The following is a 14,970-nucleotide window of genomic DNA, read 5'->3' on the forward strand; positions in this document are numbered from 1 at the left end:
TCCAAGCTACACCCCAGCTCTATTTTTTATTCTTTATTTTGAAACACAGTTTTACTAAGTTGTAGAGGGCCTAAGTAGCTGAGGCTGGCCAAGACCCTGAATCCTCGTATCTCAGCCTCCCAAATGCTGAGATTACAAGCATGTGCCACCATGCCCAGCTTCATAGGGACTTTTTTTTTTTTTTTTTTTGGTGGGACTGAGGTTCCTGGAAACCCCTCTATCTCCGGGCTACACTCCCAGACCTACTTTTATGTTTTTATTTGGAAACAGGGTCTCTTAAGCCAGTGCGGCTGGCTTCAAACCTGCGCAATCCTCTTGTCTCCGCCTCTCAAGCACAGGAATTACAAGCCTGCGCCACCACACCCGGCAAGGGATTTTTTTTTTTTGTGTGGTGCTGGGGATTGAACCTAGGGGCATTACCTCCGAACTGCACCCTTAGCCTAATTTTTTTTTCAGTATTTTGAAACCTCACTAAATAGCTTAGGCTGTCTGCGAACCGGATCCTCCTGTCTCAGCCTCCCGAATGCTGAGATTACAAGCGTGTGCCACCACGCCCGGCTTTTATAGGGATTTTATAAAGATAATAACAACACCACTGACATCCACTTATTGAGCACTTTCGGTGAACTTCCTTTTTTCATCTTTTTGTTCTTTTGCAAAGTAGACATAATCATCTCCTTTTACCTCTTACAGAAAAAGTAAGTAAGGCCAGGCATGGTGGCGCACACTTGTAATCCCAGCATTTGGGAAGCTGAGACGGGAGGATTGCGGTTCTCAGCCAGCTTCAGCTACTAAGAGGCCCTCTGCCACTTAGTGAGACCCTGTTTCAAAATAACAAATTGAAAAAAAAAAAATAGGGCTGGGGGTGTAGCTCGAATGCAGAATGCTCCCAGGACCGCCAAAAAAAAAAAAAAAAAAAAAAAAAAAAAAGAAAAAAGAAAAAAAAAAGGAAAATGAAAGAAAGAAAAAGGAAAAGGCCTGGGCTGTTAACTTGCCTGGGTACATTGCACACTTAAGCCCACCGTCAGGGCTGTACAGTGGCTGTGGGAAGACACCAGCATCCGGCCCTCACGAGGGGCCTGGCCAGTGCTTGTTGGTTGCCTGCCTTTTCAGTTTCACTGAGTTGCTCCAGGGTAGTCATATCTAGCTTGGCGTTGGTTCAGCAGTGTTTCATTTTGATATTCTAGCTCAGTGTTACATACGAAGCCTCAGAGTATTAGCCGGGCATGGTGGCGCACACTTGTAATCCCAGTACTTGGGAGGCTAAAACAGACAGGAGGATCGCAGGTTCGAGGCCAGCCTTGCTACTTAGTGAGGCCGTCTGCAACTCAGTGAGACCCTGTTTCAAAATAAAGAATAAAAAGCTGGGCGTGGTGACGCACGCTTGTAATCCCCGCGCTTGGGAGGCTGAGACAGCAGGATCACACGGGTTCGAAGCTAGCCTCAGCTACTTAGTGAGGCTTTCAGCAACTTAGTGAGACCCTGTTTCCAAATAAAATATTTTTTTAAAAAAAGGGTCTGGGAGTATAGCCTGGAGGTAGAAAGCCACTGGGTTCCACCCTCAGTACCACCAAAAAAAAAAAAAAAAAAGAATAAAAAATAGGGGTGGGGGTATAGCTCAGAGGTAGAATGCCCTTGGGTTCCATCCCCAGTACAACACACAAAAAAAGGAGTTTTTCCTCCTTTTTTTCAATGTACTGGGAATTGACCTGCCACTGAGCTAATCCACAACCTTCCTGTGTGTGGGGGTTGGGGGGTTGGGAGAGTGTACCAAGGATTGAACCCAGAGGCTTCTACCTCTGAGCTAAATCTTCAGCCTTCTTTTATTTTTTATTTTGAAACTGAGTCTCACTAAGTTGCTGAGGGCCTTGCTAAATTCTGGAGGCTGGCCTTGAACATGCAATGCTCATCTCAGCCTCCCAAATCCTGGGATCACAGGCATTATACTTGGATTATAGGCATGTACCACCATGGATTATAGGCATGTACCACCATACCTGGCTGGAAATGAGTTTTTTTTTTTTTTGTTTTTTGTTTTTTTTTGTATGGGGGATTTAACCCAGGGACATTTACCTCTGAGCTATACCCCCAACACTACCTTCCTTCCTTCCTTTCTTCTTTTCTTTCTCTTTCTCTCTCTCTCCCTTTTTGTGGTACTGGGGGTAGGACCCAGGGGGATTCTACCTCTGACCTACATTCCCAGCCTTATTTTATTCTTTTATTTAATCTCTCTCTTCTCTCTTTTTTTTTACGGGTCTAGAGATGGAACCCAGGGACATTTGACCTCCGAGCTACACCCCCTGCCCTATTTTTTATTCTTTATTTTGAAACAGGGTCTCGCTAAGTTGCAGAGGGCCTCACTGAGTAGCTGAGGTTGTCCACAAACCACGATCCTCCAGTCTCAGCCTCCTGAATGCTGAGATTATAAGCATGCGCCACCACACCCGGCTCTTATTCTTTTATTTAAAAAATTTATTTGTGTGTGGGTCTGGGGATGGAACCCAGGGGTATTTGACCTCTGACCACACCCCCTGCCCTATTTTTTATTCTTTATTTTGAAACTGTTTCTAAATTGCAGAGGGCCTCACTAAGTAGTTGAGGCTGTCCACTAACCATGATCCTTCAGTCTCAGCCTCCCGAATGCTGGGGTTACAAGTGTGTATCACCACTCCTGGCTTATTCTTTTATTTTGAAACAGTCTCACTAAGTTGTGGTAGGCCTCACTAAGTAGCTAAAGCTGGCCAAGAACTGCGATCCTCTACAAGCATGTGCCACCACTCTCAGCTCTGGAACTGAATATTATTATTATTATTATTATTGTTATTTTGTGGTACTGGGAATGGAACCCAGGGGCATTCTACCTCTGAGCTATACCCTCAGCCCTATTTTTTTTGTTCATTTTTATTTTGAAACAGGGCCTCACTAAGTAGCTGAGGCTGGCAGCAAACCTGTAATACTCCTCCTGTTTTAGCCTCCCGAGTATTCAGATTACAAGCTTGTCTCACCATGCCTGGCTGGAAATGAACTTTTATTATTATTATTTTTTATTATTATTATTATTATTATTATTATTATTATTATTATTATTATCATTAGTAGTACTGGGGTTCCTGGAAGCCCTTCTACGTCCGGGCTACACTCCCAGACCTATTTTATATTTTGTTTGGAAACAGGGTCTCTTCAGCCAGTGAGGCTGGCTCTGAACCAGTGCGATCCTCCTGTTTCCACCTCCCAAGCAGGGATTAAAAGCGTGCCTCACCACGCCCGGTGTGGAAATGAACTTTTAAAGGCTCAGAGGACTACGATTAGGAGTAGAGCAGCTCTAATCCTTTTTGCTAACTGGCACCTTCTTCTCCAGGGACAAGGATGGCAAGATTGCTGATGGCCGGGGGCCCTCCTCACCGCTCCTGGGGCTGAGCTGGGACTGGCAGTCATGGGGCTGGGCTGGCCGCAGGCCTGCTTATTGGGCCTGCCCACTGCCATGGTCTATGGCTCCCTGGCCCTCTTCACCTCCATCCTGCACAACGTGTTCCTGCTCTACTACGTGGACACCTTCGTCTCGGTGTACAAGATCAACAAAGTGGCCTTCTGGGTTGGAGAGGTAGGCTCAGCGCTGGGTGGCCAGTGCAGCAGACGCAGGGGCTGCTGGGGAGATGGCAGGTGGCAGGCTAGGGGTGTGCAGCAGGCCAGGTGGTCCACCAGGACTCAGCCAGAAACGCTTGATTTGTTCTCAGTGGGGATTAAATGGATCATCTTGTCCACTGTATTACATATTCACTTTTTTTGTGTGTGGTCCTGAGGATGTAACCCAGGAGCATTCTACCTCCAAGCCATGCCCCCATCAGTATTTTTTTATTCTTTCTTTGAAACAGGGTCTTGAGCCAGGCATGGTGGCACACGCTTGTAATCCCAGCATTTGGGAGGCTGAGACAGAAGTATGGCGCAGGTTCAAAGCCAGCCTCAGCTACTTCGTGAGTCTCTCAGCCACTTAGTGAGACCGTGTTTCCAAATAAAGTATAAAATAGGTCTGGGAGTGTAGCCCAGAGGTAGAAAGCCACTGGATTCTACTCCCAGTAACACACACACACACAAAGGGTCTCACTAAGTTGTAGAGGGCCTCACTAAGTAGCTAAGGCTGGCTGTGAACCTGTGATCTTCCTGTCTCAACCTCCCAAATACTAGAATTACACCACACCCGGCTGATATTCACTGTTCTTTATATTCATATACAATACAATCAGACATACTAATTTATCATCTGGATACATTCACAAGTGGGGCCCTGGGTGGGGAGCTGAGGAGAGAGTGGCCGAGAGTGGGTTTTAGCAGGAGAACTGACAGGAGCTCAAGTTCGCGGGTAGCTCAGTGTGGCCAGCTCGGAGTGGCCAGCTCGGCAAGGTGGGGAGCTCTGAGGTACCCGGAGCCCACCTTCCCCATCTCCCTCTGCCTGCAGACGGTGTTTCTCCTCTGGAACAGCCTCAATGACCCCTTGTTCGGCTGGCTCAGTGACCGCAGGTTCCTCAGCTCCCAACCTCGGTGTGTGTCTTGGGGTTGTCCATGCTCCAGTGCCCACTGCTCCCGAGGACCCCTGCCGCTGTTGGGTGGGGAAAGAAAGGGAGGCCAGGCCAGGTGCTGGGTGTGCACCCACTCCCTTCCTGGGGTGCAGGAGAAGCGGCCTTACTCGTCCTGCCTCGCTCAGCGGAGAAGGCTGACCCCAGCATGGCTGATGTGCTTCTCCTTCTCAGGACTCTGTATGGCAAATACCCTCGCAGCGTCTGGCAGGTTCCCCGGCCCCTCCCTGCCTGGCTCATCATTGTCCCCAAGCCTGAATCGGTATCCCACCATCCTTAGGCCTTCAGCGGAGAGGCTAAGGACGGGGGATGGGCAGCCGGAGGCCGCGGGCTTGAGCACACCCTGATGTGGGCCCGTGCTCTGGGCCTCCATTGCTCTTCTGGGGCGTGAGCAGCGGAACTGGGGTTTGCCAAAGCCAAAAGGGCATCTCTCAACACCCTCCTCTCGGTGGCAGGTCAGGTGCCAGGCTCTCCTCGAGGGCCGTGGTGCTGGCTCGGGTGCGGGCCCTGGGCCGGCACGGGCCGCTGCTGGCACTGTCCTTCCTGGCATTCTGGGTGCCCTGGGCCCCGGCTGGCCTGCAGTTCCTGCTGTGCCTGTGCCTCTATGACGGCTTCCTGACGCTCGTCGACCTGCACCATCATGCCTTGCTGGCCGACCTGGCCCTCTCGGCCCACGACCGCACCCACCTCAACTTCTACTGCTCCCTCTTCAGCGCTGCCGGCTCCCTCTCTGTCTTCGCCTCCTACGCCTTTTGGAACAAGGAGGACTTCTCCTCGTTCCGAGCCTTCTGCCTGGTACTGGCTGCCGGCTCTGGGCTGGGCTTTGTGGGGGCCACGCAACTGCTGAGGCGGCGGGTAGAGGCGGCCGGAAGGGACCTGGGGTGCTCAGGCCTGGCCGTGGACGGCGGGTGAGTGGCCAGGCCTGGCTCCCCGGCTTCCAAGTCTGATTGCAGTGCTGGGTCCCCCAGCAAATGGGCGGCTGCCCCGGGTTGGGTCTGACTCCCACCTGGCCCTGAGTTCTCAGCTCCCCCTGCCCCATAGCCTGTGTGGAGAGGAGCTGCCGGCGGACAGCGCAGAAGCGGGCAGCATCACCTTGGGCCAATACCTCCGGCAGCTGGCACGCCACCAGAACTTCCTGTGGTTCGTGGGCATGGACCTGGTGCAGGTATGGAGAGCAGCCCTCTCCCCCCACTGCTGGGCTGCGCTAACTCAGGGGCGCAGGTGCCTCACGAGCTGGCCTGCCGGGTGACGATGGAACCAAGGTCGAGAGGTTAGGACACCCGGGTTCTGGCACTGTGTGACCCCCTCAGCAGGGCTCAGCCTCTCTGCGCGGCCCCATCCTCACACAGTGAGGACTGAAAGAGAGATGCCCCCAGGGATTCTGTGATAACCTTAAAAACACTAATTACCACATGTAGTGTATAAGCGAGTCCCATTTAGAAAGAATTTGTTTTTATGAGCCGGGCATGGAAGTGCACGCCTATAATCCAGTACTTGGGAGGCTGAGACAGGAGATTCCAGGTTCGAGGATAAGGGGGGGGGGGCGTTTTTTCTTATTTCTTGAGACTTGTTTTACTAAGGTGTTTCCAATTAAAAAAGAAAAGCTTGGCCGGGCGTGGTGGCGCACGCTTGTAATCCTCGCGCTTGGGAGGCGGAGACAGGAGGGTGATCACGCTGGTTCGAAGCCAGCCTCGCTGGCTTAAGAGACCCTGTTTCCAAGTAAAAAAATACAAAATAGGTCTGGGAGTGTAGCCCTGAGGTAGAAGGGCTTCCAGGAACCCCAGTGCCATAAAAAAAAAAAGCTTGTTCCAACGACTATTTTACCATGCCTTCTTCACAATTAGATGGGCACCAAGAGCATGGTTTAGATTTCTTTCGCCCGCAGGTGTTTCACTGCCACTTCAACAGCAACTTCTTCCCCCTTTTCCTGGAGCATCTCCTGTCAGACCACATCTCCCTCTCCACCGGCTCCTTCCTGCTGGGTGAGTGTGGCTCAGGCAGGCGGAGCATGCTCAGCTGTGGGCTGGCTCCACCACGGGGTCCAGTGGCAGAGGGCAGGGAGGAATCTGGAGGGGCTCTGCTTTCTCAGGGCGGAGGGTGTGAAGGGCGGGGCTGCCTCGGCCTGGTCCTCTCGGTGGTGGTGCCACGCAGAGGCTGTGCGCAGCACGGGGTGCCTAGCAGAGGACCACTGACAGGCCTGAGTGGCGTTTTTTTTTTCTTAAGTACTGGGGATTGAACTCAGGGGCATTCTACCTCCAAGCTACACCCTGACCCCCTTTTTAAGATTTTTGTTTGAAAACAGGGTCTCTCTAGGTTGCTGAGAGCCGTACTCTTGCTGAGGCTGGTCTCAAACCTGTGATCCTTCTGTCTCAGTCACCCAAGTACTGAGATCACAGGTGTGTGCCACCATGCCTGGCCTTGAGTGTGAGTTTTGACTGTGTTCACTCACTTCGTGGCCTTGAGAGTATTATTTAATCCGTCCATCAGCAATTTAACAAGACTCTATTTCTTCTTCTTCCTCCTCCTCCTCCTCCTCCTTCTTCTTTTTCTTCTTGTTCTTTTTTTTGCGTGGTACTGGGTCTGGAACCCAGGGGCATTCTGCCTCCGAGCTATACCCCCCAGCCCTATTTTTTTTATTCTTTATTTTGAAATGGAATCTCCACTGAGTTGCAAAGGGCCTCACTAAGTAGCTGAGGCTGGCCTTGAAACCTCGAATCCTCCTGTCTTCAGACTCCCAAATGCTGGGATTACAAGCTGTGCCACCACGCCTGGCTGAAAGACTCTATTTCAAAATAAAAAACAGGCTGGGTGTGGTGGCACACACCTGTAATTTCTGTACTTGGGAGTCTGAGACAGGAGGTTCGAAGGTTCAAGGACAAACTCAGCAAGTAGTAAGACTTATTTATTTATTTATTTATTTAGTGTTACCAGGGATGGAACCCAGGGGCATTCTACCTCCAAGCTATACCCTAGCCACACACACACACACACACACACACACACACACACACACACACACACATATATTATGGTACTGAGGTTTCTGGAAGCCCTTCTACCTCTGGGCTACACTCCCAGACCTATTTTTTATATCTTTTATTTGGAAACAGGGTCTCTTAAGCCAGCGTGGCTGACTTGGAACCTGCGCGATCCTCCTGTCTCTGCCTCCCAAGCACGGGGATTACAAACGTGCGCCACCATGTCCGGTTCCCTAGCCATATTTTTTATTCTTTATTTTGAAACAGGGTCTCACTGAGTTGCAAAGGACCTAAGTAGCTGAGGCTGTCAGCAAACCACGATCCTCCTGTCTCAGCCTCCCGAATGCTGGAATTACAAGCGTATGCCACTATACCCAGCTTAGTAGTAAAACTCTTATCAACCTAGGGAGATCCTGTTTCCAAATAAGAAATAAAATTGGAGCTGGGCATGGTGGTGCACGCTTGTAATCCCAGCATTTGGGAGGCCGAGACAGGAGGATCATGGTTCGAGGACAGCTTCAGCTACTTAGTGAGGCCCTTTGCAACTCAGTGAGACCTGTTTCAGAATAAAGAATAAAAAAATAGAGTTGGGGGTGGGTGTTGTTTGGAGATAGAATGCTCCTGGGTTCCATCTGCACCGCGAAAAAAAAAAAAAAGGAAGGAAGAAAGAAAATTGGGGGTGTACCTTGAAGGTAGAATGCCTCTGCATTCAATCTCCAGTACCACAAAAAAAATAAATAAAAAATATACAAAATAATAAAACAAGGCTGGAGGTATAACTCAGAGGTAGAACCCCCTGGGTTCAATCCCCAGTACCCTCCCTCCACACACATGTGACTGAATCAGGCATGAGAGCACATACCTATAATCTCAGTACTGGGAGGCTGAGATAGGAGGATCGTGGGTTTGAGGCCAGCTTGGGCAACTTAGCACGACTGTGTTTCAAAATTATAAAAAAAAATAAGTAGGCATGATGGTGCATGCTTGTAATCTCAGTACTTGGGAGGCTGAGACAGGACTGCAGGTTCGAGGTAGTGAGACTCTCATCAACTTAGCAAGACCCTGTTTAAAAATAAAAATAAAATAGGGTTGGGGATGTAGCTTAGAGGTGGAATGCCCCTGGGTTCAATCCCTAGTACCCATAAACAAACAAACAAACAAACAAAGACTCAAACAAAAAATAAATTAAAGAATAAAATAGGGCTGGGGTATAGCTCAGAGGTAGAATATCCTAGGTTCTATCCCCAGTACCACAATAAATAAATAAATACGTAAATAAATAAATATAATAAAAAATAAGTCTGGTAGCTCAGAGGTAGATGCCCCTGGGTCAACCCCCAGTACCATAAAAAAAAAAAAAAGTGGCCGGGCGTGGTGGTGCACGCTTGTAATCCCCGCGCTTGGGAGGCTGAGACAGGAGGATCACACGGGTTCAAAGCCAGCCTCATCTACTTAGTGAGGCTCTCAGCAACTTAGTGAGACCCTGTTTCCAAAGAAAATATAAAAAAGGTCTCAGAGTATAGCCCGAAGGTAGAAAGCCTCTGGGTTCCACCCCTAGTACCACCAAAAAAAAAAAAAAAAGTGTGTGGTAGCACACATCTGTAATCCCAGTGACACAGGAGGCTGATACAGGAAGATGTCAAGTTCCAGGCCGGTCTGAGCAATTTAGTGGGACCTTGTCTGAAAATAAAATTTAAAAGAGCTGGGGGTGTTGCCCAGGGATCGAGCACTCGCCTGGCATGTGTGAGGCCCTGGGTTCAATCCCCTATACCACCACACACACATTCTCATTCTCTCTCTCTCTCTCTCTCTCTCTCTCTCTCTTCTCTTCTCTTCTCTTCTCTTCTCTCTCTCTTTCTCCTCTCTCTCTCTCTCTCTCTCTCTCTCTCTCTCTCTCTCAGCACAGAGCCCAGCACACTGTCAGTGAACCATATGATATGATTCTGGTTGTTGCACTGAGGGTCGGCCCTGAGGCTGCCCCTGACAGGTAACGCCGCTTCCTCCCCAGGCATCTCCTACGTGGCTCCCCATCTCAACAACCTCTACTTCCTGCCCCTGTGCCGGCGCTGGGGCGTCTACGCCGTGGTGCGGGGGCTCTTCCTGCTCAAGCTGGGCCTGAGCCTGCTCATGCTGTTGGCCGGCCCGGACCAGCCCGGTCTGCTGTGCTTCTTCATTGCCAGGTATGCCCCTGCCCGCCCTCGGCCCCACGCGCCGCCTCCCCTCTTCACCCGCGCCCTCTCTCTCCGCTGGCAGCAACCGGGTCTTCACTGAGGGCACCTGCAAGCTGCTGACCCTGGTGGTCACTGACCTGGTGGACGAAGACCTGGTGCTGAACCACCGCAAACAGGCGGCCTCGGCGCTTCTCTTTGGCATGGTTGCCCTGGTGACCAAACCAGGCCAGACCTTTGCCCCGCTGCTGGGCACCTGGCTGCTCTGCTTCTATACAGGTGAGGCTCCAGGGCATGGCTTCCGTGGCACAGCAGCTGGCAAGCCTGGCTCTGGGTCCAGAGACGGAAAGAAAATGGTCACTGGGTACGCCTGGGCTGTCTTGGGCTGCACCTTTTATGGGCCCTCCCCACATGGGTGGAGGAATGTGGTGTCTGGATTCTTCCATTCTTTTGTTAGTTCGTTCATTCATTCAACCTCCTTTGTGCACTCTGCACCGGGTGCTTGGGGGTTAACAATAAGACAGACAAGGTCTTGTTATCATAGAGCTTATACTACAGTGGCGGTTGAGTGTTGGCAATAAACAAGCAAGAAAAATCAAGCCAGGTGTGGTGGCACACGCCTGTAATCCCAGTACTTGGGAGGCCAAGACAGGAGGCTCAGATTCAAGGCCAACCTCAGCAATTTAGCAAGGCCCTTAGCAACTCAGTGAGACACTGCTTCAAAGTAAAAAATAAAATAGGAGCTGGGTATGGTGGCGCATGCTTGTAATCCCAGTACTTGGGAGGCTGGGACAGGAGGCTTGCGGTTTGTGGCTAGCCTCAGCTGCTTGGTGAGGCCCTTTACAACTTAGTGAGACCCTGTTTCAAAATAAAGAATAAAAAAATAATAGGGCGGGGGGGTAGTTCAGAGGTAGAATGCCCCTGGGCTCAATCCCCAGTACCCACCCCCAACACACACACAAAGAAAACATCAGGTAGCAGTGAGAGTACTGGTAAGTTAGAGGGGCGGGGGAGGCTGGCTGAGAAGCCCCTGGTGTGGTCTGGGAGGGCGTCCCTGAGGGGAGCCTCAGGAGGAGAGCTTAATAGCCAGGGTTCGGTCTAGAAAAGATCTCAGCGGATGGTAGTTAGAGAGAATGGCAAGTGCTAAGACTCCACGTATTAGGAGGTTTGGAGATGAGGTTGGGAAAGGGAAGAGGGTTTTTTAGATTAGGGTAAGGTTAGAATTTATCTTTACTGCACAGGGAAGCTATTGAGGGAGTTATAAGCCGGGAAGTGACATGGCTTGATTTTATTTATTTTGTCCTGGGGTTTGAACCCCAGAGACATTCTACCTCCAAGTTGTGCTCCCAGCCTGATTTTTTTTTTGTGTGTGTGTGTGGGTCTGGGGGTGGAAACCAGGGGCATTCAACCTCCGAGCCACAACCCCTGCCCTATTTTTTATTCTTTATTTTGAAACCGGGTCTCACTGAGTTGCAGAGGGCCTCACTAAGTAGCTAAGGCCGTCTGCGAACCGCCATCCTCCAGGTGTCAGCCTTCCCAGCCTGATTTTATTTTGAAACAAGGTCTCACTAAGTTGTGGAGGACCCCACTAAATTGCCAAGGCTGGTTTTGAACCTGTGATCCTTCTTTCTCAGCCTCCCAAATATTGAGATTACAAGCGTGTGCCACCATGCCTGGCTCACATGATATTCTGAGCTGGGAGTAGTGGCACACACCTGTAATCCCAGAATTTGGGAGACTGAGACAGGAGGACTCAGGTTTATGGCCAGTCTCAGCCATGAGACCCTCTGCAATTTAGTGAGACCCTGTTTCAAAATAAAGAATAAAAAATAGGCTGGGTGTGGTGCATGCTTGTAATCTTAGCATTCGGGAGGTTGAGACGGGAGGATCGCGGTTTGTGGACAGCCTTAGCTACTTAGTGAGGCCCTTTGCAACTTACTGAGACCCTGTTTCATCATTCTTTATTTCAAAATAAAGAATAAAAAATAGATCTGGGGGTGTAGGTCGAAGGTAGACTGCCTCTGGGTTCCATCCCCAGTACCACACACACACACACACACACACACACACACACAGAATAAAAAATAGGGCTGAGAGCTGGGCGTGGTGGTGCACGCTTGTAATCCCAGCATTTGGGAGGCTGAGACAGGAGGACCAGGGTTCGCAGACAGCCTCAGCTACTACTTAGGCCCTTTGCAACTCAGTGAGACCCTGTTTCAAAATAGATTAAAGAAGAGGGGTGGGGGTGTAGCTTGGAGGTAGAATGCTTCTAGGTTCCATCCCCAATACTGGGAACAAAAAAAAAAAAAAAAAAAAAAAAGGCTGAGGCCATAGCTTGGAGGTAGAATGTCCCTTGAAATCCAATCCCCAGTACCCCTTTCCCCACACACACATAAAAGTTCATTCTGAGCTGAGTGTGGTGGCATATGCCTGCAATCCATGTACTTGGGAGGCTGTGATAAGAGGATCACAAATTTGAGGCCAGCCTCAGCAATTTAGCAAGACCCTCAGCAACTTAGCTAGACCCTATTTTAAAGTAAAGAGTAAGCCAGGACTGGTGGTGAATGACTGTAATCCCAGCACTTGGGAGGCTGATACAGGAGGATCACAGGTTTGAGGACAGCTTCAGAAAGTAGTGAGATGTTCTTCAACCTCGTGAGACCTTGTTTCAAAATAAAAATAGAAGCCGGTCGTGGTGGTGCGTGCTTGTAACCCCAGTGCTTGGGAGGCTGAGACAGGAGAATTGCAGTTTGTGGACAGCTTCAATTACTTAGGGAGGCCCTTTGCAACTCAGTGACATCATGTTTCAAAATGAAAAATAAAAAATTCGGCTGGGGTGTAGCTTGGAGATAGAATGCCCCTGGGTTCCATCTCCAGTACTGAAGAAGAAAAAAAAAAAAAAAACCCAGAAAAAAAATAGGGCTGAGGGTGTCACTCAGAATAAAATGCCCCCTGGATTCAATCGCCAGTACCACACAAACACAAATAAAAAATAATGATAATACTTTAAAAAGGGCTGGGGATGTAGCTGGGAAGTAGAATACTCTTGGGTTAGATCTCCAGAACCAAATAAATAAGGCGGTGGGGGTATAGCTCTGAGGTAGGCTGCCCCTGGGTTCAGTCCTCAGTACAAATAAGTAAATGAATGGATAGATGGACAGATGGGTGGGCGGACGGGGGTACAGCTCAGAGGCAGGATGCCCAAGTTTAATTCCCAGTACAAATTTAAATAATTCCATGGACGCCGTGGAGGGGAACATGGCTGACCACATCCTATCTGTGCGCTACGTTCTAGGACACGACCTCTTCCAGCAGCCTCCGCTGAGCCCCGTGGGGAGCGCCCGGCCCTGGCCCGAGCCGCCGGCGCCCGCGCGGGCCCCCACGCTCCGCCAGGGCTGCTTCTACCTGCTGGTGCTGGTGCCCATCACCTGCGCTCTGCTGCAGCTCTTCACCTGGTCCCGGTTCACGCTGCACGGGAGGCGCCTGCACACGGTCAAGGCCCAGCGCCAGGACCTGGAGCAGGTGCAGACCCTGGGCATTAAGACAGTGTGAGGCTGCGGCGAGGCGTCCGGTCCCGCTGAAGAGCCCCAGCCAGGGGCGGCCGCTCCCGCCAGCCAGGGCTGTGCCCGGAGCCCAGGAGGGCCGGAGGCATGGGCTGCCATGGGCACCGAGGACTGCCCACCGCCGGGCTGGGGCTGCCGCCCTGGTGGATGCCAACACCGCTCTGTTTGGCCCAGCAGGGCAAGCTGACTGTAAGTGGTGCCGCCTCCTCCTCCGGGCTCGAGGTTTCTCTGAGGGTTCTCTGCTTCAGCTGTGCTGGAAGTAGCATGGCCTCTCTGGGGTTCCCACCCACAACATGCCGCGGAAGAGGCTCAGTTCATTACAGATTAAAGTCAATCATTCCTAGTCCTTAGGTCTGTGTTGTGTATGATATAGAAAGAAAGGGGGGAGATAGATTCCTTATTGAATAGAAAAAAGCACCCTGATTTCTTCCTTTTTTTTTTTTTTTTTTGGTGCAGTACTAGGAATGGAACCCAGGGACATTCCACCTCTGAGCTACATCCCCAGCCCTATTTTTTATTCTTTATTTTGAAAAAGTCAAACTAAGTTGCAGAGGGCCTAAATAGCTGAGGCTGGCTGCGAACCTATGAATCTCCTATTTCAGCCTCCCCAGTACTGGGATTACAAGCGTGCACCACCACACCCAGTTAGATTATTTATTTTATTTATTTTGTGGTTTTGGGGATGAAACCCAGAGGCTTTCTACCTCTGGGCTACACTCCCAGACCTAGCCTCCTGTCTCAGCCTCCCAAATGCCATGACAAGCTTGCACCATCATGCCCAGTTAGATTTTTATTTTATTTTTGGTGGTACTGGGATGCCTGGAAACCCTTCTTCTACCTCCGGGCTACACTACCAGACCTTTTTTTTTTTTTTTTTTTTAATTTAGAAACGGTCTCTTAAGCCAGCTCAGCTGGCTTCAAACCTCTGCGATCCTCCTGTCTCCGCCTCCCAAGCGCGGGGATTACAAGCACGTGCCACCACGCCCGGCTCCGGTTCGATTTTTAATAGCATGGTGGCCACTTGCATCCGATTCACTGAGGTGCTGGGACAAGGATGTAGCTTGCTGGCAGCATGGGCACGGTGGGGGGCCAAGTGGCTTTCAGCCTAAAGCCAGCTGCCCGGGTTTGTTTGCCAGGCACCTTGCACCATTCCTAGACATGCTCATCAAACAGGAGCCTGTGCTCTGAGGGGTTCTCAGCCTGGGAGTCACCTGAGGAGCGTCAAAAGGCCCCAGTGTCCAGCCCTCCCCAAGGTTCCAACTCAAAGCTAGGCTCAGCTACTGAGACCCAGCACCACATGCACGCGCGCGCGCGCACACACACACACACAGAAAGAAAAGTAGGCTCCAGGATTGTTACTGCCTGGATCTATGTCCTAGCTAATAAACAGAGAATGTTAGGAAATTGCTTGAGGCAGCTATGTGGTAAATTAGTGACTTTGTTAAAAAAAAAAAAAAAAGAAGCTGGAGGCATACCTCATAAGTAGACCACCCCTGTGTTCAATCCCTAGTGCCCCCTCCCACATACACAAAGGGTAAAATGATTAATCAGAATATTTGAGTATGGGCCTTGCATTTGTGTGTGTGTGTGTGTGTGTGTGTGTGTGTGTGTGTGTGGTACTGGGGGTGGAACCCAGGGGCTTTTCTCCCAGACCTATTTTATACTTTATTTGGAAACAGGGTCTCACTAA

At 50.4% G+C, this 14,970-nt stretch overlaps 1 protein-coding gene across 1 annotated transcript; it reads left to right on the top strand.

The window, feature by feature from the left end:
* Window positions 1-3,433: 3,433 nt before the first annotated feature.
* On the top strand, window positions 3,434-13,269 carry MFSD13A (major facilitator superfamily domain containing 13A; the record flags this gene model as incomplete). Its single annotated transcript, XM_080693802.1, has 8 exons — window positions 3,434-3,601; window positions 4,454-4,536; window positions 5,027-5,479; window positions 5,613-5,736; window positions 6,457-6,553; window positions 9,558-9,729; window positions 9,803-9,996; window positions 13,013-13,269. The coding sequence occupies 8 exons, from the start codon at window positions 3,434-3,436 to the stop codon at window positions 13,267-13,269; spliced, it is 1,548 nt and encodes a 515-aa protein (XP_080549928.1).
* Between the last annotated feature and the right edge of the window lie 1,701 nt (window positions 13,270-14,970).

The sequence above is a fragment of the Muscardinus avellanarius genome (genome assembly GCF_963383645.1).
Source record: "Muscardinus avellanarius genome assembly, chromosome: 4".
In the NCBI taxonomy this organism is placed as follows: domain Eukaryota; kingdom Metazoa; phylum Chordata; class Mammalia; order Rodentia; family Gliridae; genus Muscardinus; species Muscardinus avellanarius.